The sequence below is a fragment of the Leopardus geoffroyi genome, chromosome D4, assembly GCF_018350155.1.
Source record: "Leopardus geoffroyi isolate Oge1 chromosome D4, O.geoffroyi_Oge1_pat1.0, whole genome shotgun sequence".
Taxonomy (NCBI): domain Eukaryota; kingdom Metazoa; phylum Chordata; class Mammalia; order Carnivora; family Felidae; genus Leopardus; species Leopardus geoffroyi.
Genome location: NC_059342.1, coordinates 60,304,613 through 60,331,199, shown reverse-complemented (window position 1 = coordinate 60,331,199; position 26,587 = coordinate 60,304,613). Strand labels below are relative to the sequence as shown.

At 39.5% G+C, this 26,587-nt stretch overlaps 1 protein-coding gene across 3 annotated transcripts in view; it reads right to left on the bottom strand.

Moving 5' to 3' along the window:
• The window catches only part of NCBP1 (nuclear cap binding protein subunit 1), a 38,283-nt gene extending 12,114 nt beyond the window's left edge, over positions 1-26,169 (bottom strand). The window contains exons 1-14 of one of the 3 annotated variants that reach the window (XM_045468403.1): positions 26,063-26,169; positions 19,339-19,427; positions 18,697-18,797; positions 16,456-16,612; positions 13,967-14,074; positions 13,514-13,635; positions 11,127-11,196; positions 10,454-10,669; positions 7,521-7,618; positions 6,759-6,822; positions 4,928-5,038; positions 4,107-4,171; positions 2,427-2,489; positions 2,118-2,192 (exon numbers count right to left, since the gene is read on the bottom strand). In XM_045468403.1, coding sequence (XP_045324359.1) covers positions 2,118-2,192; positions 2,427-2,489; positions 4,107-4,171; positions 4,928-5,038; positions 6,759-6,822; positions 7,521-7,618; positions 10,454-10,669; positions 11,127-11,196; positions 13,514-13,635; positions 13,967-14,074; positions 16,456-16,612; positions 18,697-18,797; positions 19,339-19,427; positions 26,063-26,096 — 1,373 coding nt within the window. In that variant the 5' untranslated portion in view covers positions 26,097-26,169. Of the gene's footprint in view, positions 1-2,117; positions 2,193-2,426; positions 2,490-4,106; positions 4,172-4,927; positions 5,039-6,758; positions 6,823-7,520; positions 7,619-10,453; positions 10,670-11,126; positions 11,197-13,513; positions 13,636-13,966; positions 14,075-16,455; positions 16,613-18,667; positions 18,798-19,338; positions 19,428-26,062 lie in introns of those variants that run through there. The other 2 variants (XM_045468404.1, XM_045468405.1) reach the window with 2 other exon arrangements.
• Between the last annotated feature and the right edge of the window lie 418 nt (positions 26,170-26,587).

The following is a 26,587-nucleotide window of genomic DNA, read 5'->3' as shown; positions in this document are numbered from 1 at the left end:
GGGAAAGTCCCATCTCCAACACCCTGGACTCAGCTGACAACCAAGAAGCCAAAGGGGAAAACAAGTCCTTAAAGCTTTTGTCATGACAGCATAACAAACCTCCAGCTTTCTTCAAAATTTACTGGTTTGCAATGAGGGGTGGGCCAGTGGGTCCACAAGCCTGGTGGCCAAGGATGTGGAGTGGTACTGGGGTAAAGTAGGGCAGAGGACCTAGTCTCCATGATGAGGAGAGTGGTTACACTGTAGCAAATAAATATATATCAAGGCTAATGGGAGCCAAGTTTCCTACTGCCTGAAAAGGTATTTAGAATCATGGCAGGGGCGCCTGTGTGGCTCAGTCGGTTAAGTGACTGACTCTTGATTTCGGCTCAGGTCATGATCTCACGGTTTCTGGATTACAGCCCCACAACAGGCTCATCAGTGCTGACAGGGCAGACCGTGCTTGGGATTCTCTCTCTCTGCCCCACTCCCACTCTCCCTAAAATAAATACACTTGAAAAAAAAAAATCCTGGCAAAAGGGAAGGCTAGAGAAAAGTGAGGAGCTGAGTTGGAATTGGAGAGATACACACACCTAAGTGGATATAAAAAGGTATGTATGTATGTGTGTGTGCATAAATGCATGTACTACCTTTGTCCATCCAGAATCAATGACATCCCAATAGCAACTAGCACAGCAAGAGTCCAAATCTTGGTTCCTAAATACCATACTCCATTATTAAAAACTTGGGCTCTGTGAATAAATAGATGATTCCAGGGGAGGGGCAAGGAAACACAAGATGAGCTTGGAACATCTTATGAAAAAAATAAGGAAATGCTTAATGAATGGAGGGAGATATTATGAGAGGAAAAAAAAGGACACCGGAGCCACAAGGGGCTCCCCCAATAAACAAATCAGGGACAATTTGGGCATCAAAATAATGACAGTAATAGACTGGAACTCACTGAATGAAATAGAAATCTATTAGTCTCTATTGATATATAAACACAGGAATAAATAAATGGGCGAAAAAGGACAAGCTCTTTCTTACAGGAGAAAGCCAACTAACAAATGTGGGCAAAAACCTGGAAAAAGAGAATGATTACTTGGCAATCATCATAGTGGTGGCAGACAAAAGTAACAGTTATCAGGAGAGGTTTGATGAAGAAGATATGAGTATAATCTCAGATTATCACCACAGATTATTAATTAGTTACAAAGAGAAAAACGGTGAATTCCAGGTGGAGAAGCCTGGGAGACACTGACATGACCAGGTGGTCAAGGTTAACATATCAGCGGAGAGATTCATGTGCCTCCTGATGGGACGCGTGGCGAAAAGCACCGACAGCACAGGTCCTGAGTGTGGGCAGGAGACACAGGAGGCTGGGGGGGTGGGGGGGGGCAGGGCAGGGAACTCAAGAAAGAAAGGCCTAACTTCTTTACAACTGACAAGGGCATGGAAGACAAGAACGAACAACTGGTCAAGGGGAGAATGTGAAGAGAATGACAACTAAACGCTACCTGTGTGGTCCTGGATAGGACTGTGGACCAGAAAGAGAACAGACATATCAGGATGGCTGGCAAAATCTCAGCAGCGTCTTGGGGCTGGATGTCAGATTCCTGCACTAGAGCCAGTTTCCTGACTTGGAGGGTTGTGTGCCGGCCACCTGGGAGCACATCTTTGTTTTGGGGGAAGATACAACGGACTGTTAAAGAACGATGCGACATCACATCTGCAGCTTGTTTTCAGAGAGTCCAGTGTAGTGGGTGTGTGTATACAGCAGGGAAAAGGAAGTGAACATTAGAACAAATGTGGTAAAGTGTTAACAACCAGGGAGTCTAGGGTACAGAGTTCTTTGCACTATTTTGGCAACTTTCCTGAAATGTGAAATTATTTCAAAGTACATTTGACAAAAAAAACCAAAAAACAAAAAATTTATTGGCCTGATTCACGTGGAATCCAGATGACAAGTCTTAAATTTTTTTAGCCTAAATCTTGACTAAAAACTGAAAGGAAAGAGAGGAAGTACTTGGATTTAAAAAATGATATTCTGGACATACATCACACATACAAAGAAGAGAAAAAAACCCCAAAGAACTTAGGAGAACTAAGCTAAGCAGAAAACACAAAGAACTTACCTCATACATTTTTCTAGAACTTCTCTTACAAACTTTGGTTTGGGACTTTCAGGATCTTGAGTAAGACAATCTGACCTAAAGAGAAAAAAGCTAGTTTTATAACTTCTTACACATAATCTGCACTTATACCTAATGTGTACTTAGCTACAAGTTTCCTTGTACATAAGTTACTTATATATATGTAAATACCAAAAATGAACTAGATATTTCAGACTTCGAAGAAGACTGCTTTTGTGTTACAGCTTTAGATACTAAGTTTTATTATGGAAGACTGCAGAGAAAGGAAAGATAAAACATGCCACCACTTACCAATCTTCCCAGCTCCAACGGAACTGGAAGTTACTCAGATGATGGGAAAACCAATTAATAAACCTATAGAGAGGAGTGGGCAGCAGTGGGGAGATAGAAAGGATGAATGGTTGCAATCTGTAGCAGAAACTTATATAATGATTCAGACTAAAACCCTGTTTTATCGAGTTAGAAGCACATACTCAACCAAAGCTGTAAATTCTCCTGCCACTTACCTTTTTCTCTGTAAATCCTACCATTCATCTTCTCCAAAAAATAAGTCCCGTATCTCAGTCTTTCTAAAAGTACTATCCTTTTTTAGTAACAGATACACTCTGAATGCCTGTTTTGTGTACACACACACGGCTGAGTTCTAACTCTCAAGGAATGCATTATTTTCCCCATTTCATTAACAATGAAACAGAGCACCCCCCCCAAAAAAAGATCAAAGGAATTGCAGATAAAACATTTTATAAATGGCAGAGCCAAAGTATAGTCTCTCATCACCACACTATGCCCTTTTCACCACAAAATATACCATCTCTTTCCCCCTAAAAATACAAGTGATCTAACCAAACAGAAATCACTTTAGTATAATGCTGTGAAATTTGTAAGTGCCCAACATATATCTGCTGAATAAATGACAAAACACAATTCCTAGCTTTATTAGACTGGGAGAAAAATCAGAAGACACTTTCTTAAAGCATGTCCTTCATGGATCTGTAATCCATGAAATTACAGATGAAATCTGTAACTTCAATCACTGAAATTACTCAAGATAATAGGTCTGACACAGAATAGTCCTTACTAATAATTTTCAGAAACAGAATCTGAACAATGACATGAGAGATCATGGAGGGGCTCCTGGATGGCACAGCTGGTTAAGCATCTGACTTCAGCTCAGGTCATGATCGCATGGTTCTTGAGTCTGAGCCCTGCATCAGGTGAGCTCAAGCCCTGCTTTGGGCTCCGCACTCGCTCTCCCTCTCTCTCTGCCCCTTGCTCACTTGCGCTCTCAAAAAGTATTTTAAAAAAAATCACTCCTTTGAAAAAGAAAAATAAAAAAGAAAGATTGTGGAAATTGGAGAAATGTTCAGTACCTGTCCCCATCTCATTTGGGGGACCAAAAGAGGTAAGAAAGAGTACCAGCTGATAAAGGTAGCACACAAGCCTCCCCAAAAAGGAGACAGTGGGCATGTAATCACCACACCTCTAAAAATCCAATATGATCTTTTGTATAAACTGAGTCTTCAAGCTGTAGTTATCTAGAAGCTAATTATTTTAAAAGCAGGTAGTATTAACAAACAAAAATACATATATAACATATACTGATACATGATACACCGTATTAGATTCTGCTCCCGCATAGGAATTAGTTGGCATAAAGCCGATTTTAAAAGTTACATACCCAGTTACAGAAGAAAAAGTAGACCTATACCAAAGCACCAAACAAATGAACAATGAATGAGATTAAAGAAAACCTCAGCATGATCATTATTTCATACTGATAGTTGGACTAGAAAATGTAATGTTACAACTATGAGTTTTATTATTATACAAAGGATTATCTTGAGAAGGCGAGAAAGAAAAATCAACTTAGAAACTCTTAAGAAGGCAAATGTTTTGCTAATCAAATTCTTGTATAAAGTACAGGGAGCAGAGCTGCTAACAATCAGTATAGAACTAAGGCAATTACTATACCTGTCTACACACGTAGTATTCATCGTGTCCAAACGCATGTATAACATTTCAGTAGCCTGTGCAAGCTGTGGATTCGAGGATAAGGAAAACTATTCCTCATCCTCCTTCAAAATAAGTTGTGATAAAAAAATAACATTTCTTAGAAGTCTGTATAATGACTGATAATATTGAGTATCTTTTCAATGTAATTGATTTTTAAAAACTGCTCTAGAGTTATCAATGACGTACAATAAATCTGACCTATATACACCCAGGAAATAAAGACAGAGAATATTGACATCACCTCCAAAATTTCCCCACACCCCGCTATAACCTCTTCTTCCCCTCTTCCCCCATGTTGCAAGCAAATATTGGTCAGCTATCACTGTATTACTTTTCTAGTAATTTTGTGTAAATGGAATCATATAGTATAAATTTTTATTTGGTATCTCTTATTCAGCATAAATATTTTCTAATTTATTCAAATTGTTGCCTGCACTAAAAATTTGTTCCTTTTTATTACTGAGTCGTATTCCATTGTATAGATATGACATATTTGTATATACATTCATGTACTGATATTTGAATTGTCTCATTTTAGGTTATTGCAAATAAAGTGTCAATGAATATTAACGCCCAAGTCTTTGTAGGGAAATGTGCTTCCATTTCCCTTAGGTAAATACCTAAGAGTGGAATGGCTGGATTGAGTGATACACGTATGCTTAATTTTTGAAGAAATGCTAAATTTTTCATGAAGTGATTTACACCCAGAGTAAGAAATATTTAATAATCTTTTAAAGCCAGGCCAAAGAGAGTAAGTTTACAAACCACAGAAAGGATACAACTTGGGGTAGCGAACCAGGCTGAAGCTTGCACAGCTCGATGAGCAGTGTGGTATACATCACATCAATGTGAGGGGGTGCCGGGAGCTGAAACAGCTCTGCAAAGATCACCTATAAAAGAATCATGAGTCAGAATTCAATTCCACAGGTATCTACGCACTTCTATCAGAAAGACCTCAACATTCTAAATGTAAACTCTAACTCCATGGCCTTTCTAATGAAAGAAGAATTACTTTTTAATATTTAAAATAATGTTCTTTAAAACATGAAAAACTGTAATTGAATACTGTAATAAAAATTGCATCTCAATTAAATAAGAATATACATGTTAATGCTTATATGATACTCCCAGAGAACCATACAATTAACTCCAACTCTGGAAGTACTGGAGTTGATTTGTGCAGCACTCACAGATCCACCAGGGTCTCATTCTTGTAAGTAGTAAAAACCCTTATTAGACTCTGAGGATAGGAACAGAAGACAGTCAAGTCATTCCAGGCTGCTACATTGTAAAATTGGTGCTCAGGGGCGCCTGGGTGGCTCAGTTGGTTAAGCGTCTGACTTCGGCTCAGGTCATGATCTTGCAGTTTTTAAGTTCGAGCCCTGCGTCGGGCTCTGTGTTGACAGCTCGGAGCCTGGAGCCTGCTTCAGATTCTGTGTCTCCCTCTCTCTCTGCCCCTCCCCCACTCACACTGTTTCTCTCTCTCTCTCTCTCAAAAATAAACATTAAAATGAATAAAATAAGATAAAATAAAGTAAAATCGGTGCCCAGAAATCTCTTTGGTAGCCCAAGATTTCTTTGCCATGACTGTCGCTCAGAAACTTGTTTCTGCCCTCCCTGTATAATTTGTGGACCACCTACCTAGAATTCTACAGCCTGTTCTGCGTTCTTTCTTCTCACCCCCATCTCCCTTACTTCTATACTTCATTCTGATTATATTTTACACATTTTTCAGATTTGAAATTTCAATTGACAGGTCAACGAGTCAAGTTCATAGCCTAACTTATTTATGTTTTGCATTTCAATTGACACATCAATGAGTCAAGTTCATAGCCTAAACATACTCTCAAGTTTTATAAAGATAGGACAAATGCAGTATTTTCAAGAAAGCACGTAAGTGCAGTATGAATAAAAAGTGTATCTTAAATAATACATCACATGAGTATTTTACATAAAGGAATAATGCAAAGGACAGTCTGACTCATGTGTCAAGTGAAAACACTCTTTTTCGGAACATGAGTCTCTACGAGGTGTTCAACTTTACTATCGCCCTTCTGTATGACTTAATATGGGGTCAAAAGCATTATTTATTCTTCCTACTTCCAAAAACAATTGGCTCTTTTGTTTTCTAGGAATACACAAAGATTCATACTTATCTGTACCTTGTCATACAGGGAATAATATACTTGTTAGAGGTCTGCTAGTAATACGAGGCCAGATAGACATCAGTTAAGGATAGGTCATCTGAGTAAAGTAATACAATATTTTAAATTATTCAATCCAATTATACATCTGGTAAGTGGACAATGTACTGACAGGACTGGAGGTAACAACATTATCTATGATAACTATCCATGAATAAAGACATACTATATAAATAACTTATGGGCAACTCAAAATTCCATTTGGCTACTGGTCTCAACCTCCTCTTTTCTCTTTACTAACGTGGCTAACAGAACACCAAAACCAAAAGCATTTTCCTCACTCCTGTGTTAATTTTCAGGATCTGACAAGAAAAAAAAAAAAAAAAAAAAGCCAAGACTCAATTACACTCTAAAATCAGCAGAAAGATTCAGAAACTTAGACACATGCTCCACGTGGAATGCATACCTCAACTATGTGGTAGTTCAAGGGGATCTTGTTCTTCCCTGGATAGCTCACCAGCTGTGCAGCACTATAAACAATGTAACTGAAGTTTAGTAAGTACACAAAGATACATAAAAAATCAAATAAGCAGTTGCAAAAGCAGTGTTCGGATACAAGGGAAAGAAATCTTTTCTGAAATGCTCCACATTTCAGGTACTTCACTTAAATATAGCACAAATTACTTTAACTCCTTCAAAGAAAAAAGAAGTATAAGCAATAATACTAAGAAATCATATTAGGATCTACTACAAAATTTCTGAGCAGATCACTCCCAAAACACTATCTTCCTTTCCATCTTACAATCTAAACCAAAACTTTCCAAGGCTTAAGGAAATACTAAAACAAAACTTTTCCAAAGCCTGATATCTAAGTGCTAGAAAACTATTAATATTCGTTTATTCCCATAACATTCACACCAAAACCAGTTGGTCATTCATGTTAATTTGTCCATAGCCTTTGGCAAACACCCACACAAAAAAAGCCAACATCATGTGCAAATCACTATAAAGCACTATAGAACCTTAAAGCATCTGGACAACGACTATTTGAGTGTGAAGGGCCTTGAGAAAGCAAAGAAGTCTTCTCAGAGATTGGTTTTATTTTTTAAAAGGACAGAGCGTCAGAAAGAGGAAGATTTTCTTACACTCTTTATATACATTTTGCTCTTACCAAATCAAACTTGCTACTTTTTCTCCACTCTAAAAGTTACCATGAAAACAATCTTACCAAGTCTTCCTTTCCTTCCAGTGGGACTTAATGATGCAGTGAAGATTCTCTTCTATTACAAATCTTTCAACTGAATGGCTCCCTGGCATTACAGGACCCTGAGAAGAAAAGCAAATGTATATATACTGCAAGCCTAGAAAAAGATACTTACTTTCATTTATCCAACAAATATTCCAGAGGTTATTATGTTCCACACACTATACTGGGTGCTGAGGATTTTAAAAGTTCAGAAGTGTGAAAACTGTATTTCAGCAAATCTCACTGTCATGTTCACTGCAATACAATGAGTGTCAGCTGCAGCGTTTCTTCTAGCACCCGACACCAGGCTACCATCACCCATCTCAAGCCAAAGAATCTGTATTATTAGCTCCATACAGTTTGATTTTTTAAAAAAAATGTTTCAATGTTTATTTTTGAGAGAGAGAGAGTGAGAGAGAGAGAGAGAGAGAGAGAGAGAAGTGGGAGAGGGGCAGAGAGTGAGGGAGACACAGAATCCAAAGCAGGCTCCAGGCTCAGAACTGTCAGCACAGAGCCCGATGTGGGGCTCGAACCCATGACCTGAACTGAAGTCAGACACTTAACCAACTGAGCCACCCAGGTGCCTCTATAGTTTGACTTTTTAAACCATGAGTGGATTAACTTCCATAATAAATATGGAGAGGAAATATTCTATTTCAAACTGTATAGACATAAAAAGTATATATGCATAGAAAGACAAACATACTACATTGTTCAAAAAAATGGTTAGGAAACTACCTGCATGATATTTGTTTAAAGTATATGCATAGCAAACAGGTTCAAAGAATTTATTTACTTACTATTTACTATTGAAGACTCTTAATGACCTTTAATCTCTATTAATTTTTAATTTTTTAAAATAAACATTTTTGGAGCGCCTGGGTGGCTCAGTCGGTTAAGTGTCCGACTTCGGCTCAGGTCACGATCTCGCGATCCGTGAGTTCGAGCCCCGCGTCGGGCTCTGGGCTGATGGCTCAGAGCCTGGAGCCTGCTTCCGATTCTGTGTCTCCCTCTCTCTCTGCCCCTCCCCTGTTCATGCTCTGTCTCTCTCTGTCCCAAAAATAAATAAACGTTTAAAAAAATAAATAAATAAAATAAACATTTTTTTTCAAAGGCCAGGACAAAACAAAATCCTCATCTTGAGGGGAAAAAATATTTTATAGGTATATGCTCTTCTGGCAAAGGAAAATGGGCATATAAGGGAGGCAATACCAATTAAGTATAAATGTTAAGGAAGTGTACTTATAAATTAAATATAAATACAGAGGCACAATCAATTAAAAAAAATAAATTTTGGGGCACCTGGGTGGCTCAGTCAGTTGAGCTCTTGACTCTTGATTTTGGCTCAGGTCATGATCCCAGGGTCGTGGGATTGAGCCCTGCATCAGGCTCCATCCCCACTGAGCATGGAGCCTGCTGAAGATTCTCTCTCTCCCTCTCCCTCTCTCTCTCCCCCCCACTGCCCCTCTGCCCCCACTGGCACACACACTCTCTCTTAAACAAAAATTACAAAAACAAAAAAAAAAGGAAAAAAGAAAAACAAATTTTGAGGTCCTGTTGTAGTTCTCCTTGTATGAACAAATGCCTAATCACAAACATTGTAGCCATCTTGAAGGTAAATTAGATTTCCCATCACATAATGTTGACTAAAAGCATTTCGCTATATATGAAATATACCAAAGTGGGTAGCAAGCTGATAATTTTGTATATGAAACTGATTATCTGACGATTTTCTACTCTGAGATAGATTACACGTATACTAAATTTTCACTGGTCAGAAGCAATTTATCAGACAGAAAAGAGAGGACAGGAGAAAGAAAGCTGAAGTTTGACCTCAGGTGGTAATACTGGTTTTTATGCCTGTGGCCCTCAAATGGGGGCAATTTTGCCTTCAGGGGTCACCTGGCAATCTGTGGAGATTGTTGTGGTTGTCACACCTGACATTTGCCCTCTAGATGCTGCTGGTGGAGGTCAGGGGTGCTGCTAATCATCCTCCAGATCACAGGACAGCCCCGCACCAGAAAAAATTCTCCAGTCCCAAATGTCAATTGTGCCAAGGCTGAGAAATCCTGCTCTCTGTTGACTAGAATGTACTAAGCAACGGTATGGTACTTTAGCCAAAACCAACCCAGTGATCACCCTGCTTGCTGTTTAGCTATTAAAGCAGTCACCCAAATATATAAAATAAAGGATAGTTAAAATGTAAGTTCTGATACCAAAGGTCCATATCAAAATTATACATTTTCTTAACTGTTAAAGTGTAATGGCTGCTAATTTGACTTCATAATAAAGAATATGTATATTTAAAAACTATAGTCAGCTTATACTAAACTTTAGGGTTTTTAAATTAAAAATATTTTACAATATTTTTGAAAAACAATTACATAATATGAATAGTAAGACAAGCTGTGAGGGTTAGAGTGAGATGGATAATCTCAAAAACTGGGGATTTTTCTTGAAAAACAGCCTTATTAAGAATAATGGCTAATATTACTGAGCACTCATGTGTCACAATCTGTCCTATGCATTTTACTTGTTAGTAATTTACTCATTAAACTTTATTAGAGCATACCATTATTATTCCATTAGGAAACTAAGAGAGGAAACTGACTCACCCATGACCACACAGCTGGGATCTGACTACAACAGGACTAAAACTCAAACGAGTCTGGCGGGTGAACCCACACTCACATGCGCACTGCACTCTCACACTATTTACACGTGCTAAGGAGAAGTGCTTGCACACGCAGAGAAACCATTCACTAAGTTAAGCCATTAACCTCACTCCTGTTGGTCCTCTCAGATAACGAACCACTTGAGATTAACATGTATCACAGGCATGATTCAAACAGGATTAAACCACAAGTACAATGCAACACGGGCCCTCTGACAGGAACTCTCGGGTGGTAACGCACCTCGGGGTCATCCGTGTAATCAAACATTCTGAAGATGACCCTTGGCATCGGGTACACCGAATCTTCCGTGTGAGGCGGTGGTGTGAAAGGAGGCAGGTTGTGCTGCAGGGCTTCACACAGGATGCTGTCAAAGGCAAGATAAGGTCTTAGGATGTGCCGCTCCTGCCAACGATCCTTTTTCAATTTCTGAATCTGGGCCCACAGGCAATCTAAATACTAAAGACAGATTAATTTTTAATAATTAATATATATATTTGGAGGTCATAGGAAAAAACATTTTGACTAGAATAAACCAAAAGTCAGTACCTTCTAAAATACAGGATACAAAAGTAAGCTAGCTTGCAGTTGAATATAGTACAAAGAACAGTGCTTTTTGTCTTTAATTACTTTATAAAGCCTACCTGCCTGAGGTTGTTACCACTTACACTTTCAATAAAAACATCATTTAAATAAAAAAGATCTCAACTCTATGATATCTGGAATCCCACAGAAGAGGAAATGCTTCGATTATATTCTAACACTTTTTAAAAATCCACTATATGCCTAGGGCTATGAGGAGCTGGACCTGGATAGGAAGTGTGGAAAAGTAGCTAAGGTATGTAAGTGGAATGATCCGGAATATGTCACTCCAGAGCTGACCGTGCTTGCGTCATGAGAGCGCAAATCAATTTACCTCTTCTTGCGGATGCGGTTTCTCAGCAGTCCATACTTGTAACATGGGCACATGAGTCTTCTGGCGTCTTCTAAAGACAAAAATGAAAATGTACACTTAGGTTTTTAGCAACACGAGAAGATTTCACCTGCTTTGCAATTAATAAAATGCAAATTAAAGCAGTAAAATCACACTTTTACCTATCAGATTAGCAGATATGAAAATTCTGATAATGTAATTAAATTGTCAAAATGTGGGCAGATTGAACTTTCAGACCTTGCTGGTAGAGGGACTAACTGATACAATCTTTTTAGAGGAGATACAAAAGAGTATAATCTCTTTGGAAGGCAATTTGACTAAATCTACCAAAATTAAAATTGTTAAGGCACTGTCAGTTCTAAGAATTCACCCCCTCCCACAAATATATTTGTACATGTACACACAGACATATATAAGGATATTCACTGAAACATTTATAATAGCAAAAGACTGGAAATAACCTAAATGTCTACCAATAAGAGACCAAAAAAATTATGGTACATTAAAAGAGTGGAATATTATACAGCTGTTAAAAAGAAGGACATAGAGCTATACACTTTTATGCAACAAATCCAAGTTATATTAGGTGGAATAAAAAAAAAAAAAGCAAGTTGAAAACAGTGTGTGTAGACTGGACTACTATTTGTATAAAAAAGGGGAAGGACATGCACTCAAACGCTAGGATATTCATATTCTTTCATTTTTATTCTTTTGCAAACACCTATATTTTATTTACTTATTTTAAAAATTTTATTGTTTTGAAAAGTAATCTCTATATCCAATGTGGGGCTTGAACTTACAACCTCAAGATCAAGAGTTGCAGGCTCTACTGACTGAGCCAGCCAGGTGCCCCAGCAAACATCTACGTTAAAAAGAAAGCCACTACAACTTTCAAAAATATAAAAACATTTAAAAAATTTATCACTTAAAAGTAGGTTAATATAGGGGTGCCTGGGCGGCTCAGTCGGTTGAGCGACCGACTTCAGCTCAGGTCATGATCTCATGGTCCGTGAGTTCGAGCTCCGCATCGGGCTCTGTGCTGACAGCTCAGAGCCTGGAGCCTGCTTCTGATTCTGTCCCTCCCCTGCTTATGATCTCCCTCTCTCCCTCTCTCTCTGTCCCTCCCCTGCTTATGATCTGTCTCAGAAATTAAAAAAAAAAAAAAAAAAAAAAAAGTAGGTTAATATAACAACAAAGCATATTTTATCTTTACGTTTATTTTAGTTTTTTTTAACTGTCAATTACCTATTAACAGATAGAAAATGAAACTTAAAATTATTCTGGGGCGCCTGGGTAGCTCAGTCGGTTGGGTATCCGACTCGGCTCAGGTCATGACCTCATGGTGAGTTCGAGAACCGTGTCGCGCTCTGTGCTGACAGCTCAGAGCCCAGAGCTTGCTTCGGATTCTGTGTCTCCCTCTCTCTGCCCCTCCCCTGCTCACGCCTCTGTCTCTTCCTCTCTCTCAAAAGTAAATGAATGTGACAAAAAATTAAAAAACCAAAAGCCAAAAGCCAAAAGCCAAAATTATTCTGAAAAAACTTAAGGGGACACAAAACCGTTATCACGCTGCTGGGTAATTAAGCCTAAATTTATGAACAACGCCTATTGTTAGTATTATACCTAATAAGACAAATCAAGTTTTTACATCCACTTGGAATAAGTGGGTAATAGGAGGATACGAGGCCTTTTTTTTTTTAAGTTTATTTTGAGAGAGGGAGTAGGGGAGGGGTGGGGGGGCGGAGAGGGAGAGAGAGAAAGAGAATGAATCCCAAGTTGGCTCCATGCTGTCAGAGTGCAGCCCAATGAAGGGCTTGAACTCATGAACTGTGAGTTGGATGCCTAACTGACTGAACCACCCAGGGGCCCAAGAATGAGACTTTTAACTGAAATGTATCCTATTTCTCAAGAAATGTGGGCTGGGTGAAAGTTAAGAGCCACTGTTTTAAGGATTTGGTATAGGATTAACTTACATGAAATAAATACATTGTATGTGCTAATAAACCTCTCAGATATTGTGATTCAGCAGGTCTGAACGTTAGGTTGGAGCACATTTAAGTATCATGGGTGATTCTAATGCACACTAAGTTTTGAGAACCACTAATGTTAAGATATTTTATGCCTTTGCCAACATACACAAAGGCAGCTTAAAAGGAGCTATGTTACCAAACCCCTTGCACCAGCAAAGTAAGCAAACGTATTTGTTTATTCTGAGGTCTCAGTAAATTACAACAGTAAGGGAATGAGATTACTTAGAGAAAGCCATAGGGAACTCTACAGGTTATCTTTTGAGAAATGGAACTGACATGGTTATTACTAACAGATAAAATATAACACATCACATCAGTAAGAACTTTAAGAGGTGCTCTTACTTAAGATAGCTTTCAGTGTTGGCAAAGATGCGGTCCATCTCTGCGTCTTTCTTTTCATACAACTCCTTTCCAACCCAGGGCAAAGAGGACAGAAATGCATACACATACCAATCCCGCCGCACCTGAAGAATTTTTAAAAAGGCAAACTTAAAATATGTGCTGGTTAATATTCATTCTTATTGTACTCATTTTGAATGAAATCCTACAGAGGCTATTTAATAGGGCTTAGGTAAGACACCTGGCTCAATCAGAGCATTTCTGTGTTAGTTTTATTAGACACAGTCATTTAAATTAACATACAGATGTCATGAGAACCAATCACTATGGCAGTTGACTTAACTTCTAGATATTAAGAACGTGTAATCACCTACCGGTATCTTTTAGTTTTTATTACTAAAGGGTTACCAGTGAAAAATTCCTAGTACTATACAGACAAGATTCAGGTTTTCTTACCTGAGGTACATCTTCTTCCTGAGTTACACTTACAAAATTTTCAAACATAGCAACCATGGATGGGGCAGCAATGACATGACAATTCACAAGATCAGATAAAAAACGGACCTGTTAGGGAAAACAATTTCTATTAAATCTAAATGTAATATAATCACAAAATAAGCAATCTTGTGATGATTGAAACCACATGTCTGAAAAGCTAAACTTCAAGGTCAAATACAGCCTGCTGTCCTTTTTTCGTGTGCACAGCCTGGAACTAAGAATAGTTTTTCATTATTTAAATGCTTGAAAAAAAATCTAAAAGAATATTTTATGATTCATGCAACTTATATGAAATTAAATTTCAGTGTCCACAAATAAACTTGAATGGAACACCGTACTCTCATATATGATGTCTATGGCTGCTTTTGTGGCAAAAACATTATGGACAGGAATGTGCATTTATAGGTTTCCACTCCATGCTACACTAAGAACCTAGACTGTAATATAGCTACCTCAACTTATAATCTTTTCTGTTCTCCGTGAAAAAATTTTCACTGGACTATAGAAATGAAAATTTCTAAACAAATATTTGTTGGGTGTCCTTTGTATGCCACTGCTAAGCACTCTTAAAGTCCCTGTCGTGTGGGAGCTCACAGTCTAGTGGGATGAGCATAATGTCAATCCGAAGGCACAACTCCTATACTAAAAGGTAAATAAGTGCTCTAGGAACAGTGATGGGGTGGGGGGGGGGGGGGGAGCATCATAGAAGGGGTAACATTTAGGCTTGGCCGTAATGGATGATTGAAGTATACCTCAACTGGAGAGCAACAAGAGTATTCTAGGCAGAAGGGTTCAAAAAGATGTATTCAGTGATCTGCAAGTAATTGTGATATAGCTGGAGGGTGTATGGGAGGCAAGGATAGAGAAACAGATTGGGGCAACCAGAAAAGGTCAGGCTATGGAGTCTGGACTTAATCTCACAGCCTGATTGGTGTCTACCTTTTTTGGTAGTGTACACTCAGTTAAAGAACTTGATCACATGCTTCCAACATAACTATATGTAATGTAAATATTCCACATGATATATATAATATATACTGGCCCACTGTCAATCTATGTATTACATATTATTAAAGCTTATTAATTCCATTTCCATTTAAGATAAATATTTACTTTTCCTAACCCAATGAACCACCTTGTGCACAGGTGTTTAGGACCTTCCACTGTGGAGAATGGGAAGGAACTGAGGTTTGTAATCCATAACCAGCATAAGCAGGGAGAGTTACAGAAAGACTACTCTGGTGACCCTGAAGATACAGTGAAAAAGGTAGAGAATCTAACTTCAAAAGGATCAGTTAAGAGGCTGTTTTAAGACATGAAGAGGAAGAGGGTGCCTGGCTGGCTCAGTTGGTAAGGCATGAGACTTTGGATCTTAGAGTCATGAGTTCAAGCCCTGCACTGGGCATAGAGCTGACTTAAAAAAAAAAAACAAAGAAAAAAAAAGAAAAAAAATGGTATGAGAAGGAAGGCGTGAACTATGCCAGATGCCCTACAGATAAAGGAAAAGGGACAGATGAGACAAAAATTTAGGAGGCAGAAATGATGGGACTTGGGGGCTGCTTACAGGATGAGGGGGCAAAGGGAAGACCAACATTAATGCTCATCCCTAGATGCATTATGCAGTAGACAGCAGACACTGTGCGTGGGCTGAAGACAGAATGATGCATTAATTTAGGCACTTCCAGGCAAGATACCTCAGGGCTATCCAGGTAGTATTTGGAACACGAGGCCAGAGCTCAAAAGAAAGGCTGAAGCAGGACACACAGATCACCAACTTGTCAGGAAGAGGGTGGTGTCACCAAAATAAAGATGGTTTACAAAGCTATAAAAGAGAATGAGAATGCTTCAAGAGGTGTGTTTAAAGAAAAGTGAAGGGGTGCCTGGGTGGCTCAGTCGGTTAAGCGTCCAACTTCGGCTCAGGTCATGATCTCATGGTCCGTGAGTTCGAGCCCCGCATCGGGCTCTGTGCTGACAGCTCAGAGCCTGGAGGCTGTTTCAGATTCTGTGTCTCCCTCTCTCTCTGACCCTCCCCTGTTCATACTCTGTCTCTGTCTCAAAAATAAATAAACGTTAAAAAAAAAAAAAAAGTGAAATGAGGACAGAATCCCGAGAAACACAAAATGTAAAGCATAAAGGAAGATGACCCAGTAGAAGGAGACAGAGGTATAGACAGTAGGTGGCGGCAGGAGGTGGTGCAGAAACCCAGACAAGAAAGGACCGTAAAGCAGCACGAGCTTACAGGAATGTCAACCAGGATTCAGAGTGAAAAGAAGTCACCCGACTTGGTAACGAGCTCTGTGGTACCTTTAGTGAGAATGGTTTCACAAGAGCAGCTACTGTGGTGAGCAGGAACTGTATTTCAGGAGAAGGGATAAATTCCTTGCTTGTAGCTCACCTCCTCCCTCCATCCCAACACTGAGTCGTAATATACTAAAAAAGTAACTTACCAGATATACAGCTTCATTGTAATTGTTTGCTTTCAATGATTCTTTAAGTTGACGAATCATAGCTTCTACAAACTCTCCACCGAAGTTGTAATTCCTGGCATTCAGCAGTCCAACTAATGTTGTATAAATTGTCAGCTTCTCAGGTAACAGACGTGCACTGATTTGAGAATCCAGTACAACAAGAAAACCCCAAAACGACAGCATTATGTTACGGTGCTCAATTCCACATTATGCAAATTTTTTATCATTTTATTAACTTTGAGCTGTGTTTTTAAAACTACTTCAGAAAAGGCATAAATATGGAGAGGAGTTGCAGACATGATGCCTGCAATTTTTCATTTCAACTCTGGTTTGTTAATCCAAGATTTAAGAAAGTAAAACATTTTAATTATAAACTTACCAAACTAATATAAATGTAACTAATGCTAGACCAGTTTATCTTCCAATGTATTTAGTGGACTCTAAAAGCAATCCTACAGAAAATGTTTCCATGGTAAAACATCTGGTGAATGCTGGGTGAAGCAAGTTTCTTTAACGCAGAATCATTAAGGGAGAGATGAAACACTCACTATTTCTAAACTTAGCTAACCAAATGTCACAGGACCAAAATTCTACTTCCGGAAACACTATTCTAGTTGCTTAGAAAATATTCAGAACTAACACCACTTTCAGCTAAGTTCCTGTCAGTTAAATTGCTGAATGTCAACATGGTACTTGGACACAGTAAAATTTCTTTACAACCCAGATTGCTTACTCCAAGTGTGCTAATTTTCATTACAGTTATTTGAAAAGCAAGGAAGAGGATTACAGTAAAAAACCTTTGGAGAAAGCAAATGTTGCTTCCTAATTTAGGTAGCCTTTAAAATTATCTCAAAAAAGAAAAGCAAACAGGAAGGAGCTCATGATCAAATTCTCATACACAGTTTGTGTTTTCCCAAGGCGCCTAGCAGAGTGTAAGGGACAATTTAGATAAAAAACAAAAAACAAAAAACAAAAAACAAAAAACACTCGCACTGATAGTAACCTTCCTCGCCACCCCCAAAACCATGGTTTCCATCACAGTTTAAACATAAATCTACTCCATTCTAAAAAATGCTTCCAAAACAGAAGGCACTTTAATTTGTCTTAGTCATTTCTTAGTCTAAGGACAGGTCTTCCTGAATATAAACTGGATTTCTTTTAAAAACTATAACCCAAATTATTTGTACTTTATGAGGTTAAAATGAAATCCACTGGTAACTTTGATTTGCGTGTACATTTTTTTTTTTTTTTTTTTTAAATTTTTTTTTTTCAACATTTATTTATTTTTTTTGGGACAGAGAGAGACAGAGCATGAACGGGGGAGGGGCAGAGAGAGAGGGAGACACAGAATCAGAAACAGGCTCCAGGCTCTGAGCCATCAGCCCATAGCCTGACGCGGGGCTCGAACTCACGGACCGCGAGATCGTGACCTGGCTGAAGTCGGACGCTTAACCGACTGCGCCACCCAGGCGCCCCGCGTGTACATTTTTAAAATTCAAAAATGAGCTGCAGCATTATTTAATTAGAATATTTGAAATAGTAACTTACAAGTCACCTTCATATTTGAAATTTTAAAATACCTCATGATTTATAACTTCATGTACAGTACAAAGACCCCTTTTATCCAAAAGTCATAACTACTTCTTTGCAGAGCATATAATTCATAGTGATCAAGGTCCATCTGAGAGATGAGAAAGTCTGGATTAATTCCATCACTGGGAGAGACTGTTTCATGATTCTATATAACACTTTTCCCATTTTAATTTACTCACAGATTAAATAATATTTGTTCTAGCAAACCTAAGTCGAAGAAAGAGTATGTCCATTAATAGCTTCAAAACTTCTTCAGTCTTCTGAAAAGGACTATCACTCAAGTGACCAGTTCCCAAATTTGTTTAGTACTACCACTTTAATATATAAACCAAACTCTATATATTGTATATATCTAAGTGTACATGCTTAAAAGAAAATCTCTGAATGTGAAAACAGTCAACTCAAATGATAATAAGGTTCCAAGAAACAAAATGTTAAGGAAAATGCTCAATTTTGTCCTTTTTATCGCTAAGGTTCACCAAAGGTCATTCCATTTGTATAAGTTTCCCATTAGAAGGAAAGCTAATGAAATACATGGAATATAAACACATCTTCTGAACACTCCCAAAGCATTTAAGAGTAGATAATACATTATCACCTGGACTCACAAATCTTTTGCATACATACACTGTACAAAGAAGCCTTAAGATCTTGCTCTTGTAGTTAGGAAGATCAGCCTCTAAAACACCTGCCAAGCCTTCTAGGTTGCTCTCCAGAGAGCAGGCACTCTGTAGAGGACAGCATATTAAATATCTGTTAAATACTCGGCAATTAGTTAAAATTTTCTGAGTGATCATAATAAAAGTTAAAGTCTTATCTGTAAAAGGCACTATGACAGGTTTACTATAAATCCATTGGGGTAGTTACTGTTCTTAGAAATCCATAAAAAGAAAATGAATGAAAATTTAAAAGCAAGCAGTCTAAGGTAGCAGAATTAGAAATGTGAGGACATTATCGGTTCTCTTTTATCTCTGTAACTGATTCACTTAACATATGACTCTCAGCAAATTACCTCAAGTAACCAGGACTTGTTTGGTTCTTCATTTATAAATTGAAAGGATTTTTCCTTAAGGTCTCTTCCAAGATTCATATTCTATGAAAATTACATTGAACTATCAATTATCTGTACCCCAAGGGTTTTAATATACATTTATTTTGGGATATAGATTGCCTAAAACTAAGATCACCAAGTTTCAGCTGCAGAAATCAGTCGAACAAAGTCAACTACAACCATAAGCCCCTCACAGTCTGTGCCTATGTTGCACATACCTTTTCTCCTACTTTGCATATTAAAGATTCCAAATGATCTTCAGTTTCATTTGCATCAGAGGTCTTTCTCCTTTTGTGAGGCTGTCCCCCTGTTTCAACAATGTAAAAAAATTAACATGACGTGATGAGTCCGGTATCACAAATTTAACTTTTTTAATGCTCTAATCTCTCTCCTACCAGAAACCCTACTTTTTACACACAGGACAAGATCTTAACTGACCCACCACTTTTCAGACTGGGCTAGAATCACCAAAGACCTCCATACCCAGGGACACTATAATAACTGCAAGAGGCATTAGTTACGTTCACTTTTGTGTGAACAGTGCCCCATGGAGCTATGCAATGCAGCAGCCCTGTCCACTTCTGTGATAGGCAGGAGCAGTGCCTACAACATCCTAACCACCAGTAGTTAGAATACTCTCTGGACCACTCAGGTACTGCTACTCCCACTCTTTAAACTGAACTGTTCACTGATTTTCAGTTGCTTGGTCCTAAAGCCTCTTAGTGCCAGTAGTACTCATTATTCTAATAATGAAAACCAGGTTGAATGGTTTGGAAAGACCAGGGAAAAAAAGGAAAATGTCAAAACATAGGAAAGGGAGCATAAGACATTAGGATTCCTCACTAGTTTTACAAGTGTTTGAGCTTTCAACTCTGTAATTAATAATAGCTTTGGTTCTGTAGAACATGTAGCATTAGGGTATAGTCCCAAATAATGGGAATTACAATCAGCAGACACATACTCAAAGAAAAGTCCTGAGCACTGTATCAAATAACTGGTGGGGGAAAGTATATGTTTTATGATTTCCTACTTTTAACTACTGTTCTATTACGTTCAAAAACTGGTTATCATTCACAGAATCTTTAAAAAAAAAAAAAAAAAAGATCTACCACATTGAAATCATTACCAATCATCTAGGTGTCCTTTTGGTTGCTGAAGAATTCAGGCTGAACGAACTACAAATCAATCTTAGGCATTGGACTATTTTTCAGACTGTTACTGTTAAACATCTCTTACCATTTTGCTTAAAACCTTAATATGCATACCTTGTATCCTTTTGTGGAATAACCTACGGCTTAAAAATTTGAAGTGAATAGTGTTAAGTACAGAACATGTTGTTGTTGGTAAACACAACGTTGGCCAGTCTCCTAACGTAATTCAATTTTGACTTCCACCAATTAGATTATCAGGGCAGCACGTGGACAAGGAAGCAACGGTCTGTAACAGTGCTGGGGATCTGCATTAATAATGGAAATCTGGATATAGGGTTACCAGGAGTAAGTTAAATATAACTTCAATCTTCTCCAGACTTGTAGAGCCAAAACTGAGCCATTTTTACAGAACTCATAATCACTTACTTGACATTGTAACATCTGGCTTGAAATATATAGTGATTGTCATAAAACACAGTACCTGACTACTCTAAGCTTGGTGTTAAAAGTCTCTCCAATGACTGAAATGATCTTCAGGCGCCACCTGAACTCAAGGTGCACAAAACCAATCTATTACTATCCAGATAGGACCTGATGGAAATATTATAAAAGGCCACAGGGTAAAGTACTATGTGTTTTGACCCCCCGACTTCTTAGTTATCATTATGATCTGGCTTAAATAACAAATGAACATAGTTTTGAGAGGATAATGCCATAAAAAAAAAGTAACACGCATGCAATGTGACAGCTGAGATATCCAGAGATATCTGCTCATGTAAAGTGGACATGTGTGATACAGTGGAATCAGTGACCTCGATTCTCAAGTATGCATAGGATCTATAAAGCTTCCACCACCAACTTTCACAAAAAGGTCTTCTGTTTCCATGATTTATTCACTGAAAAAACTGCATTTTCAATGCAATGTTTATATAAGCTGTCAGCCAGGATGCTAAAATAGCCTTCTTCTAGAGCTGTGGTTCTTAACTGGGTGAGATTTTGTCCCCGCTAGGGGCCACGTGGAAATCTCTGGAGACATTTTTAGTTGTCACAACTGGGGGAGTGCTACTGGCATCCAGTGGGTAGAAGCCAGGGATTCTGCTAAGCATATTACATTGCACAGGACAACTCCCAACAACAAAGAATAATCCAGCCTGAAACGTCAATAGTGCTGATGCTGAGCAACTCTGTTCTAGAAAGCAAAATATACTAATGACGTTCTTCAGAACCAGATTTCTGGTAAGGTTGGGAAAATGCAGATGCTAAAAAACTAGCCAAATAAGAGCAGTTTTTTTTGGTTTTTATGATTGTTTTTTAAAACTTTTAACTACCATTCCCTTCCTTCTAGCCCATCTACTCTGCCAACCCTTTACCTCACATCCCACTTTCCACATCCTCCCTAAATTAACTATCCAGCTAGCTCGTTCCCAAATTAATTTGGAATCATACCCCCGTCTTTAAAGCAACATTCCCAGGCCCTCTGGTAACCTAGAAAAGGAGAAAATAATGCTGTAGGGAGAGAAGGCAGGATTTCTGAAGAAAAACTAGAAAATACAAGTACATAGTCCTCCCTGAACTGCAACTCCTATTTTCTCTCTTCCCATTTTGACTATATCAAAGGACAAGTTTTGTTTAGAGAATGGGAAGAGGCAGAACATATTAAGAAGATATGCCCCACTCTCACCTGAGATATGTGAGGATATGAAGGTGGGGGGTGGTAAAACTATAGACACATCTGAATTCATGGACAGTACCACGATATTGAACTCAGAGGATAACATGGGTACACAGAATAAAGCACCCTCATTAAGGATAAAATCTGAGGAATTAGCTGAATGTTCTCATATACCCCCAAGAAAACATATCCATGGTAGCTCCCAAAGCAAGAATAGATTTTATATTAAGTGTAACTATGTAGAAGTTTTACAATATAGATTCAAGTTACATATTGCCACTTCACTCTGACAGCCTTGGCTAGTATAGAAGAAAGACGCAGGTCTTTATTAAAACCCATTTGAGGGGCGCCTGGGTGGTGGCTCAGTCAGTAAAGCATCCGACTTCAGCTCAGGTTATGATCTCAGGGATCCTGAGTTCGAGCCCTGCATTGGGCTCTGTGCTGACTGACAGCTCAGAGCCTAGAGCCCATTTCAGATTCTGCGTCTCCCTTTCTCTCTGCCCCTCCCAGGCTCACGCTCTGTCTCTCTTCTTCAGAAAAAATAAACACACATTAAAAAAAAAATAATAAAACTAAAAAAAACCAAAACCCATTTGACAGGATCTTCATACACCAGTAATTTTTTTCCCTGTAAGGTGATCCTAACTTTATAAGGATACACTGTACTACATCTTGTATCTTTACTTACTATAAAAACCACAAGCAGGAAAACAAAGACCTACCTGTAAAAGAGAAAGTAAAGTAGCAAAGCCAACAAGGTAAAAGGGAAAAAAGTAGAGTACCTTGATCTTGCAGCTTTAAAGCAGAGGTGATCACCAGCCTGTATACAAACTACACTCTTCCTTGGAGTAACAAATCCCTTCACTTTTAATTATATTTTTTTTCTGTAGTGAAGTTAAAAAAGCAGTCACAGTCTAAAAGACAAGGACCTAATTCTAAGTAGCTGAAAAGGGAGTTAATATGGGTTTTTGGCAAAGATTATGGATAATATAAATACTTTCTTAGAAGAACAAAATAAACAATGTACTGAACAGCTATTGTATGCATATCCTGTAATAACTGCAAAGCTCCAGAGACATTCTTAGAGATTCTAAGAAATGAGTTAGATTTAGCAGTGGACCAGTATCCACACACACTAATTTCCCATTTAGGACTTCCCTTTCCTTCTTTATAAACTGAACTCCAGCTGAACTTCACTGGTATAGTCTCCTAACTTGTTTCCCTGGATCCTGGACACTCCAGCCTCAACAAAGAGATACAATTTTAAAACTGCCCTTTATGAGCTGATCCTCTGCTACCTCTTATCTTAGCTCCTACAACTCCCCCTCAGCCCCTCCTCACTCCTCCAACTCTGCTCCAGCACCACTGGTCTCCTTGCTTTCTGTGAACATGACAGGAATGGTCCAGCCTTAAGTCCTCTGCACTCATGGTTCCCCATACAGCCATCTGGTTTGCTCCCTTACTTCCTGCAAGTCTTCAGATCAGATGCCGTTCTCAGTGAGGCCTTACCTGATCAACCTACATAAGACAGCATCTCCACCTCAACAACAGTCTCTACCCCCTTTTCCTGCTTTTACTTTTCTCTGTAGCACTTGACACCATTTGACACATTCTATTTTATTTGACTGTGTTCTGTCTGGAAAATGAGGCTTCATCTTTATGTTGTCCACTACTGCATGCCAGTAGTTAGGACAGTGCTTGGCACTGGTAATTTTTGTTGAATAAACGATCGTATCTCGTCAAGCACATGGAAAGTCATGGCACCCAGTGACTGATAAGAGCTGACAACAATCCAGAAATGCTGATATATCTACTTAATCAGGACTATTATAATTCAGCCTATTTTAAAATAGTCTTCTCAAACATTTAAGCATCTACTATTTCAGATCTTTAAAAAAATCAGTAGAAGCTTAACTAAAAAATTCAGATCACTGTTTAGGGTAAACCCTAGCTGATCATTACCCAAGTTGTGGCAATTCATAAAAGTTTCAGATTCGGTATAGTATCCAAGAGGAACTATGAACTGCCCCTACTACTAAGTTATTCACCAGAATAAAGTTTAATTAACTCATGTTACTTCTTTCTATTATTTATTCTAAGGTTCCTGCATCAAGACCCGAATGGACCATGATTTACTGGCCATCTGGTATTAAAAGAAACTAACTCCCAAGAAAAGTATGCTACCATCACAATAACAAAAGCAAAAGTTGTTTCTGTACATATTCACATTCAATTCTCCAGGTTGCCCTCTGGAAACATTTTCTCTCCCTTTAAGGTGCCCTAGAAGCGAGAAGAGTGGAGAAAAGAAAGTATGAGAAAAGCAAAGAAAGAGGGAAGAACTTTAAAAGACTTGAAAGTTCCCTGAATCCCAAGCGATCACTTCAAGCATTAGTTTTTGATTAATCGAATTCCAAGCATAGGGAAGCTGTATTTTCTGTGCCCAGTATGTATGTTATGCAAAAAGCCTCATGTATTAAACAACGACAAAAAAATCTAGGCACGTAGCGGAGTAATACCTGTGTCCTGATGACAGACCCGGACTTGCTTTCACTGGTGTCAAGCCACTGCAGGCTGTGTCTCCGTGTTTATTATACTAAAGCTCTGGACCCTTAGGTGTCAGATAAGGCCGGATTAGAATATCCTCTCAAGCTATTCTCTAGCAGAAATCTGATGTTTCGTTGTTAAAACTCAAAACATGAGGCGCATCTGGATGGCTCAAATAATCGTCCGACTTCAGCTCAGGTCATGATCTCAAGGCTCCTGAGTTTGAGCCCCAAGTCAGGCTCTGTACTGATGGCTCGGAGCCTGGAGCCTGCTTCTGATTCTGTGTCTCATTCTCTCTCTGCCCCTCCCCCGCTCGTGCTCTCTCTCTTTCAAAAAAAAAAAAAAAAAAAACCACATTAAAAAACTTTTTTTCAAATGAAACTAAACACATGTGATTCTGCTCATATTCCTAAAGGCCCCAAGATTCAAGGTGAGGAAAATGTCAGTGAAGAAAATTAAATTAAAATTTTTCTTCCATATTTTTTCTTACATGGTTGACACCTGACAAAGGTTGTCACCTCTTAAGCATTAACTGATGATAAATAAGTATATATATCATCATGAGATATGTCACATGTATTACCTCATTTAACCCTCACAAACTGAGAAGAGGTATGTAATATACTTCTATATTACAGACTAAGGTTTACAGAGGCGATAAAACCTGGGCAAGATCATGAAGTAATGGTAGGGTCTAGCTTTGAACTTAAATCCTCTGATTTGGCCTCTTAACCAATACACCACACTCTTTTTAAATAGCGCTACACTATAATATAATAGAATTACTTAGTTTCTTTCCTGGTGGATGTGTGTTCTCCGCTGATTTCTGTAAGGTAAGCACCTTTTTCCTGTTTTTAACTAGCAACATTATCCTTGGTTTCTATGGTGGCAATATCACGATCCCTAGGAGCGCAACGATCCAAATGGAATAGAGAACCCCTGATCTACACCTCGAAGAGCTCTCCAGTGTGTTTTCCAGTACTCCTCTTTCACGAGGGAAATGCGCTGCGCTTGCAGTCAGTTCAAAATCTAACGTAACAACGTGCATCTGCTTATTAGTGACCTCGTGAGTATGGATAAGACACAGATTTCTTTTCCTGCAGTTTGAAAGAAGGCAGACCAACGCATGACCGGTACAGCAGAGCTCAGACTGCAATTCGTCAGATCTTCCACTCACCGCTTTGTTCTTTCCCTTCTGAGGGCCCTTTACAGGTGCAGTTTGAGGGTCAAAAAGAGCCACTGAGACTAGTGGTCCCTGTCGCTGTGCGTAAGAGACGGCCGCACAGACCCAGGTATACTTCCCTACTGGACGGTTCTAAGGACCAAATCCTGAAGAGTCCTTAGAGACTAGAGAGGTCCACCAGGCCGACGACTAAAGGAGTTGGAGTCGGGGGAAGCGAGGGCTTTCCAGAAGTCGCTCGGCCACACTCCCGGTGTGCCACCCTCCTTCACTCCGTGGCTCCCCGAACGCTCCCGGGGTGGGGTGGGGGAGGGCTTCCCATCCCTTCCCTCGAGCCCCCGGGACCTCGGCTCCCGCCTGGGCGCGGCCTCGGCGGCAGGGCCGATGGCACTCACCGTCGTTCTCGTCGCTGTGCCGCCGCCGGGACATGCCGCACGCCGGAGCGCTGCCTAACCGAGAAGCCGGGAGGGAAGAGCGGCAGGAACTGTCCGACCGCCGGCCGGTGCGAGGACAGCAAGGAGGCGCGCGCAGTGTCCGGCGCGCAGGCGCACTCGCTCGAGACGGGTCCCGGAAGCGCAGGCAGGAGAGGCTGCGGAGTGGGCCTGACGGGCTCAGGTGCGAGAGAGCCGGTGTCTGGGAGCTCACTAGGCCGAGGGCGTCCGGTCTACACGCAACCGCCCCCTCGGGCTTCCTCCGCCTCTCGGCGGCTTCCTTCTCCCGCCTTTCGCTTTAAGTCCTTCCGGGGCCACGCAGAAAGCACCGCCTCTTTAGCCAGGCTGAGGCCGCCGGCCGCAAGCCAAGCCTAGCGGCGGCCGGTCCACAAAACACCCTGGAATCCCCGCCTTAACTTCAGACCCTCCCTGGGGCCTCGCAGAGTCTTCCCGGCGGCCCTTTCGCTAACAGCCTCGAAGACTTCCGGG